At 44.7% G+C, this 9805-nt stretch overlaps 1 protein-coding gene across 1 annotated transcript in view; it reads left to right on the forward strand.

Annotated features, from left to right (window-relative positions):
- bmp1b (bone morphogenetic protein 1b) overlaps positions 1–9805 on the forward strand; it is a gene marked incomplete at its 5' end in the record, with an annotated part of 47309 nt that overhangs the window by 27707 nt on the left and 9797 nt on the right. Inside the window, 6 exons of the mRNA XM_080847387.1 lie at positions 1520–1635; positions 2446–2548; positions 3161–3277; positions 8002–8147; positions 8409–8604; positions 9644–9769. Coding sequence (XP_080703513.1) covers positions 1520–1635; positions 2446–2548; positions 3161–3277; positions 8002–8147; positions 8409–8604; positions 9644–9769 — 804 coding nt within the window. The remainder of the gene's footprint in view (positions 1–1519; positions 1636–2445; positions 2549–3160; positions 3278–8001; positions 8148–8408; positions 8605–9643; positions 9770–9805) is intronic.

Below are 9805 nucleotides of genomic sequence, written 5' to 3' on the forward strand. Positions count from 1 at the left end.
ACATACACACACAAACACAGACACACACAAACACAGAAACACACACACACACACACACACACACACACACACACACACACACACTCACACACACACACACAAACATTTCTCCTACCACTCCTCCTGCAGCTAGTACACAGTGTTTTCTTAGGTTTCAAAGCTCCTGCAGTTGTTTGTGGAGTGAGGGTGGTGAGATGGTAGCGTCTGTTCACAGCGCACAGTTAGGTACAGGGGTTATTAAAGCACAGCTTGGCTCTTCTGACTCATGTTCACAATGGGTGTTACATTCTAAGTGCAACTATAAAGTGCAACTATTAGTTCTGTGGAAATTTAATTTTAAAAAGTATAAAAGGGTTCAAAAAACATTAAGCAACAAAGCCTTTACTTCGGGGAAATGACAATAAGTACAATGATCTTGTTAATGGAATTTTCCATGTTTACCTCAGAAAATTGACAGGACAGTACAGTAATCTTGTAAATGGAATATATTTACCTACATATAGTGAGTTCTGTGTCTCAACATCCTCATTCAAGACAAAGCCTTTTGCGTAAAATGCATCTCATTTTACTGTCACCAGCTTCAGCAAGCCACAAACAAAACTCACCATAAAAAGCTTCACACTGTATATGGAATATTTAAACCACCTGTGAAAAATGATGTGCAGTAGCAACATCTGATTTTTCCCACATGTAGGCTAGCTGTCTGCTCCTCTTCTTCTCCTTCTTCTTCTTCTTCTTCTTCTTCTTCTTCTTCTTCTTCTTCTTCCTCTCTCTCTCTCTCTCTTTCTCTTCTTTGGGCTTATGGTCAGGGTTCATACATTTATCAGGGTTGGATACACAGGTAAGTGAGTAATCTAGTAAGTAGTTTTAGTATTAGTGTATAATGCACATTTAATCACATTTTAAACAAAAGTTGTTCCAAAGTGCTCTACAAATCTAAGAGCATTGAAAATTAAAAAGAATATAAAAAAGACAGTAATCATGAATAACATTGAAATGACTTATAATAAGTTGGAGAAAGTAAAATATACGCTATGGAAATGATTGAAAAGCTAAAAAGGAAAAGTTTTTAAAAGATATTTAAAAGTGGAAATGGTGGCAGAGGACCTGATATAGAGGGGTGAGACTTCCCCCTTGAAAAACACGTAGCCAGTGGAGTGAAGCCAAGACAGGGATGATGTGTTGTATTCTCATTGATCTGGGGGGGAAAAAAACCTTGTCCCCACGTTTTGAACAATTTGAGGGTGATTAAGGGAGGTTTGATTGACTCACATGTTGGGAGTTCCAGTTATCTCAAACAGGATGTGTATTGATCCATATAATTGGATTGGATTAGAGCAGGTTGAGCAGCTGGGCTGGAGCACACTGGCAGTGCTCTCTGTGTTCCTGGCAACACTGAGGTCACGGGGTCAATCCTAGCCAGCTCATGAACTCTATGCGTCTCAAGGCCTGTGTGTGTGAAGACTGAAGATTGAAGGATGAGGTGGTGACTTGGTGTTTTTGGTGGTTCTTCCTCTAGCTTGCGGTGAGAGTCTTCAGGACAGCACAGGGAATCTCTCCTCTCCAGGCTTCCCCAACAGCTACGCAGCCTACGCTCACTGTGTCTGGAGGATATCTGTCACACCCGGAGAGAAAGTATGTTCAGCGCAAAAACAAAAGTGTCAAAGATATTTGTTTGAAATGCTGATTTTCTCAGCTGTTATGTGTTACAATTTTTATGAGTAATTATTATTGATTGTATTAAGCCCTGTGTTAGGAGGTGCTGTTTGACCAGCTACGCCATTTTGTTAGTTTTTTGTTCTTTTACTGCATTGCCTTTTTATTTCTCAAACTTTTTCTTTCATTTCTTTTTACTGCAGTACAAAATACTGTAAAACACTTTTTAGTACGTTTGGTGATGAAAGTTGCCTTAGAAATAAACTAGAATTGCCTAAAATGCAGTTTTCACACCTACTCACTACAGTTGAGGCATGTTGAAATCCAAGGCCAATGAAGTCAGATTTGCATGGTGAAACTCGTTATGGTATTTTTGGGCTATGTGTTTCTGTTTTACTCTTTCAGGCATATATTTTAAAATAGACCTGGCTCCTGATTAACACAGTATATATCTCTGAGGGATCAGAGTAATGAACCTGCCTCAGTCAGGGGGAGCGGAGCACTATGTGGATTGGAGGCATGCTGAGAAACATCATAAACGAATTAAACTGGTTTTGTTCGAGACTCATAGAACATGGGGTAATGACTTGGGTTTCCATGGCATTGCCTGTTCACCATGCGAGGCGTTCTGTCATCTTTGCCGTCTTCTACACTTTGACTGCTGCTCTATGCTGCTGTCTTGAAATTAAGGCTGTAGAGAGAGTCTGTCTCTGTTACTTACTCCCCTCCCTTTCATTGTGAACTGTCTCCCTCTCTCTCTCTCTCTCTTTCTCTCTCTCTCTGTTTAAGATCGTTTTGAACTTTACGTCCATGGACTTGTACAGGAGTCATTTGTGTTGGTATGACCATGTGGAAATCCGTGATGGCCACTGGAAAAACTCCCCTCTGAAAGGTCCTCACATAAAACAGTGCAGGCCACAAACACACACACACACACACACACACACACACACACACACACACACACACACACACACACACACACACACACACACACACACACACACACACACACACACATACACACACACACATACACACATACACACACACACACACAGTGGTTGCACACATACCTACAGACACACAAAGATAAAAGTGCAAACACACTGACACAAGCTTTGCATCTTGATTCTGGCAGTATATTTACCATAAGGCGCAGTCACTTTCTCCCAACATCCTTTTTACATGTGTATGTGTGTGTGTATATGTGTGTGTGTGTGTGTGTGTGTGTGTGTGTGTGTGTGTGTGTGTGTGTGTGTGTGTGTGTGAGTGTGTGTGTGTGTGAGTGTGTGTGTGTGTGTGAGTGTGTGCGTGTGTGTGTGTAAGTGTGTGAAATCTGGGCTTTTGCGCAAGTTTATTCAACTGTGTCGTTTGAGTGTGTGAGTGCGTCTGCATATGAATTCATCCGATGTTTGTGTGTTTCTGAGTGTTTGTGTGTGTGTGTGTGTGTGTGTGTGTCTGCGTGCGTGCATAAGTATGTGTATGTGTGTGTATACTGCAGGTCGTTTCTGTGGAGACACACTTCCTGAGGCCATCATCTCGACTGATAGCCGACTTTGGATAGAATTCCGGAGTAGCAGCAACTGGGTTGGAAAAGGCTTCGCCATCACTTATGAAGGTAACATATGAGGTACCCCAAGCTGTGCATGGGGTTCCACTAGGTTGAAATGGGAGTGAATTACCTCAGCAGGCCTATATGGGGCAGGCTCTAGGACCCTGGGGAGGTGCTCTGGGGACTAGGAAGGTCAGGCCATCCACTGATTGCAAGCTCAGGTGCAAATGGTTAGAGTAGTTTGGCACTTGAGCAGCAACTAGTTTGTTAAGAGAGTTGAGACACACACAAAAACGGGCGACATCGTGCGTGGCACAAACTCAGCTCGGTGTCTGAGGAATTTTGAGCTGCACCTACCGTTGGTTGGATTTAAGTTTGGAGCAACTTTATGAAGCCTATGTTTAGCCTTTGAAGAAATTTTATGTTTGCTTCCTGAAATACTTTTTGTTGGTTAATAAACCGGATTCCTCATTTGAAAGCATTTTTGCCTGCTCTGTCCAGTTGATTACGCACTGCCCTACACCCCGCTCAGTGGTAAAGCCTCTCATGATACCACACATAACATGACACCAGTCTCTGCCACTGCACCATCCACATCCCTAAGGGTGGAGGATGCTCAGCATCAGAGCTGTCCATCACATCTGTCCCCTTTGAAGTTTGCTATTTGGTGTTCTAAACCTGATTGTTCTAATCCTTGATTGTGATTGGCTAAAAGCCGTTGTAAAATCCAGCATTACCTTACAATTTGACCTGATTACATTCCATATTACTGCGCAGCGAATGGCAAGGCATTCAGATAGCGCATTTCATACCCAGTGTTCCATCTGGCTGTTGCGTTGCTTCAAGGGTTGCGTGGCAACGATTTATTTAGGAACTATAATTTTTAGTGGCGGAAGAATGACGGTTTATCATTAAACTATTGTTTCTTAAATTGAATTGTCTTTATTTATTAAACCATATCAAATATGTGTAGTAACAGGTTTAGAAAAGCAATAAGCCCAGCGAGTCCGTGCTTTGCGCTGATTTTAGAACAGGTAAGGGGGTTTAACGGCACTCCGCTTCGCGTCGTGCCTAACAACTCCCTTACCTGTTCTAAAAGCAGCGCAAAGCACGGCCTCTTGGGGCTTATTGCTTAAATCCGCCTGCCTATCACTCAAATTACCCCCAATTACAATTGCACTGGTGTGCAGAGAGACAGCTTTAAAGGATTCCAAAGAAGGCTTTCTCTGGGCTGGGGTTATAGCATCCCCGTCTCCTGTCAGAGGTCCTCGAAGACCCTTCTCCTGGTCGGGGTGCAGCATAGTAAAACACACTGAGCTCAGCCTCTGAGGCTCCTGTGAGTCTGATGTGTGTCTGATGTTGATCTTGAGTGGATCTGTGTGTACCTGGTGTGAATCTGGAGTGAATTCAGTGTGGGTGTAGAATGGATCTCTTCTCCACATCAGTATGCAGTTCGGCAATGCCAACTACACACACACACTCCATCCAAACACTACTCACACACACTCCATCCAAACACTACACACACACACTCCATCCAAACACTACACACACACACTCCATCCAAACACTACTCACACACACTCCATCCAAACACTACACACACACACTCCATCCAAACACTACACACACACACTCCATCCAAACACTACACACACACACACTCCATCCAAACAATACAAACACACTCCATCCAAACAATACAAACACACACTCCATCCAAACAATACAAACACACTCCATCCAAACAATACAAACACACACTCCATCCAAACACTACTCACACACACACTCCATCCAAACACTACATACACACTCCATCCAAACACTACAAACACACACACTCCATCCAAACACTACACACACACACTCCATCCAAACACTACACACACACACACTCCATCCAAACACTACACACACACGCTCCTTCCAAACACTACACACACACACACACACTCCATCCAAACACTACACACACACACTCCATCCAAACACTACACACACACACACACGCTCCTTCCAAACACTACACACACACACACACACTCCATCCAAACAATACACACAGACACTCCACCCAAACACTACACACACACTCCATCCAAACACTACACACACACACACACGCTCCTTCCAAACACTACACACACACACACACACTCCATCCAAACAATACACACAGACACTCCACCCAAACACTACACACACACTCCATCCAAACACTACATACACACACTCCTTCCAAATACTACACCCACACACTCCATCCAAACACTGCACACACACACTCCATCCAAACACTACACACACACACTCCATCCAAATAATACACACACACACTCCATCCAAACAATACACACACACTTCATCCAAACAATACACACACACACTCTTCCAAACACTACATACACACTCCATCCAAACACTACACACACACACTCCTTCCAAACACTACCCAAACACACACATCCACCCAAACACTACACACACACTCCATCCAAACACTACACACACACACACTCCATCCAAACACTACATACACACACTCCTTCCAAATACTACACCCACACACTCCATCCAAATACTACACACACACACTCCATCCAAACATTACACGCACACACTCCATCCAAACACTACCCAAACACACACTCCACCCAAACACTACACACACACACACACACTCCTTCCAAACACTACACACACACACACACTCCATCCAAACAATACACACAGACACTCCACCCAAACACTACACACACACTCCATCCAAACACTACACACACACACTCCTTCCAAATACTACACCCACACACCCCATCCAAACATTTCACGCAAACACTCCATCCAAACACTACACACACACTCCATCCAAACACTACACACACACTCCATCCAAACACTACACACACACACACTCCATCCAAACACTACACACACACTCCATCCAAACACTACATACACACACTCCATCCAAACACTACACACACACACACTCCATCCAAACACTACACACACACACACTCCATCCAAACACTACACACACACACTCCTTCCAAATACTACACCCACACACACACACACGCTCCTTCCAAACACTACACACAAACACACTCCATCCAAACATTTCACGCACACACTCCATCCAAACACTACACACACACTCCATCCAAACACTACGCACACACTCCATCCAAACACTACACACACACTCCATCCAAACACTACATACACACACTCCATCCAAACACTACACACACAGACACTCCACCCAAACACTTCCCACACACACACTCCATACAAACACTACATACACACTCCATGCAAAAACTACACACACACACTCCTTCCAAATACTACACACACATTCCATCCAAACACTACACACACACACACTCCTTCCAAATACTACACACACACTCCATCCAAACACTACACACACACTCCATCCAAACACTACACACACACACACTCCATCCAAACACTACACACACACTCCATCCAAACACTACATACACACACTCCATCCAAACACTACACACACACACACTCCATCCAAACACTACACACACACACACTCCATCCAAACACTACACACACACACTCCTTCCAAATACTACACCCACACACACACACACGCTCCTTCCAAACACTACACACAAACACACTCCATCCAAACATTTCACGCACACACTCCATCCAAACACTACACACACACTCCATCCAAACACTACGCACACACTCCATCCAAACACTACACACACACTCCATCCAAACACTACATACACACACTCCATCCAAACACTACACACACAGACACTCCACCCAAACACTTCCCACACACACACTCCATACAAACACTACATACACACTCCATGCAAAAACTACACACACACACTCCTTCCAAATACTACACACACATTCCATCCAAACACTACACACACACACACTCCTTCCAAATACTACACACACACACACACACACACGCTCCTTCCAAACACTACACACACACACACTCCATCCAAACATTACACACAGACACTCCACCCAAACACTACACACACACTCCATCCAAACACTACACACACACACACTCCTTCCAAATACTACACCCACACACTCCATCCAAATACTACACACACACACACACACACACGCTCCTTCCAAACACTACCCAAACACACACTCCACCCAAACACTACACACACACACACACACACACACACACACTCCTTCCAAACACTACACACACACACAGACACTCCACCCAAACACTACACACACACGCCATTCAAACACTACACACACACACTCCATCCAAACATTACACGCACACACTCCACCCAAACACTGCACACTCACTCCATCCAAACACTACATACACACTCCATCCAAACACTACACACACACACTTGACCCAAACACTACAAACACACTCCATCCCAACATGACACACACACACTACACACACACTCCATCCAAACACTGCACATACAGTCCACCCACTCCATATTCACACCAGAATCACATGGTTTATGGCTGTGTTTTGTTTTTGCATCACCATGAGACAGGCCCTCCGCTAAGCCACTAAAATAGTGATAAAACTAAAAATAGTCTGTCTTTCCGCAATATTAAATAGGTGGAGACAAATACAGTTGTAATAGTCTGCACAACCAAACACAGACACACACACACACACACACACACACACAGAGACACACACACACACACACACACAATTGGGTTCAAGGTTTCGGGAGTTACAGAGTTGACCCTTCTCCCCCCTGTAGCAATCTGTGGTGGCGAAATCACACGTGACAGGGGCCAAATCCAGTCGCCCAACTACCCTGACGACTACCGTCCCCATAAGGTCTGTGTGTGGAAGGTCAATGTCACCGAGGGCTTCCATGTTGGACTCAGCTTTCAGTCTTTTGAGGTAGGAGAGCTCAATGGGTGCTGTGGTCCTTTATCATGTTACATTTACCTGGCTTTCGGTTAGATCTACCTGGTTTCGACCGCAGCTACTGTTAGCAATACCTTTCTGCACAAAATGGCTCTGTAATAGCAAGACTTTGTGCTGACTTGAAAAGGCCAGACACATCACAACAAAAGGCTCCGCTCTCTCTCTCTGTCTGTCTCCATCTTCCTTTCTCTCTCTCTCTCTCTCTCTCTCTCTCTCTCTTTCCTCACCCCACAGATTGAAAGGCATGACAGCTGCGCCTATGACTACCTGGAAGTGCGAGACGGAAACTCAGAGGCCAGCCCGCTGCTCGGACGCTTCTGTGGATACCAGAAACCAGACGACATCAAGACCAGCTCCAACCAGCTGTGGCTCAAGTTTGTGTCGGATGGATCCGTCAACAAGGCCGGCTTCTCAGCCACTTTCTTCAAGGGTAAGAGGGTAGTTACCCATGCCTGCCATCCCTCGCAGGTTGGCTTAAAGGTACAGTTATTCTGGCTTAAGGTTGTAAGTCCTGTCCTTTGAGTGATCCTGGTGTAACATGCTGATTGGCTGGGACAGTGTATGTCTCAGTCCGAGCTACTTTGTTTGTTAACCATTTACAGAGCCAGGACAGCAGGGTTATTGATATGACGAGTATTGGATTAGAATTGCAGACTGCAACTTCATGCATAGACTAAGCCAGTAAATGGTGGCCTGGCTGAATGATGGCAGAATGTCCTCTAACACAGGGGTTTTCAACTGGTTTTGTCCCAGGGACCACCATTCTGACTCTGACATACTGATGTGCCTGCATGCACGTGCGTGTTTGTAACCACCGCCGCCACGCCCCCTCCCCCTGCACAGATATTCTGCCTAAAACACTTAAATATGTGCAGTTATAGTATAGGGGTAGATCACTAACCGCCGTCACCACGCCCCCACCCCTGCGCGCATATTCAGCGTAATCTGAAAACGTGTGGAAATATCAAAGCGAATTTATAAAAATAAAAAAATTCAATGGTGAACTGATAAACATGTCACTGACCCCCGGCAATGCTGTTGCGGACCACCAAAGGGCCACGGACCCCCTGTTGAAACCCCCTGCTCTAACACACCCAAAGTCATGTATGACATGTTCAGGACAGAAGGGTTCATTCCTAGAATAGGATTCCTATTTGAAAACTTTATGTGAAACGGATGAACTGCATTTCATATCGTCATCAAATCTAGTCCTATCATTCTTAATTTCCTTGGGGATTAAATGAAGTATCTATTTTTTTTTTAGATCTATCTATCTATCTAGTTTTCTTTCTTTCACTCTTACAGTAGACCTATTCTCGTCTTGTATTCACTGAAGGGTGAACTTGAGCCCATAGCATTTATTATGTGCCAAGGTCAACTCGGTCATGGTTCAAGGTCAGCTCACTCATCATGTTTGACCTTTTCACTAACCTTCTGACCTTTCCCCTCTGCTGCTGTGTCCTTGGCAGAGATTGACGAGTGCAGCAGCCTTGAACGAGGAGGATGTGGACAACGCTGCCTGAACACTATGGGCAGCTACCACTGCGCCTGTGACCCCGGCTATGAGCTCGCCTCTGACAAGAGGAGCTGTGAGGGTGAGCATAGACACACACACACACACACACACACAC

This window comes from Sprattus sprattus, assembly GCF_963457725.1.
Source record: "Sprattus sprattus genome assembly, chromosome: 11".
Classification (NCBI taxonomy): domain Eukaryota; kingdom Metazoa; phylum Chordata; class Actinopteri; order Clupeiformes; family Clupeidae; genus Sprattus; species Sprattus sprattus.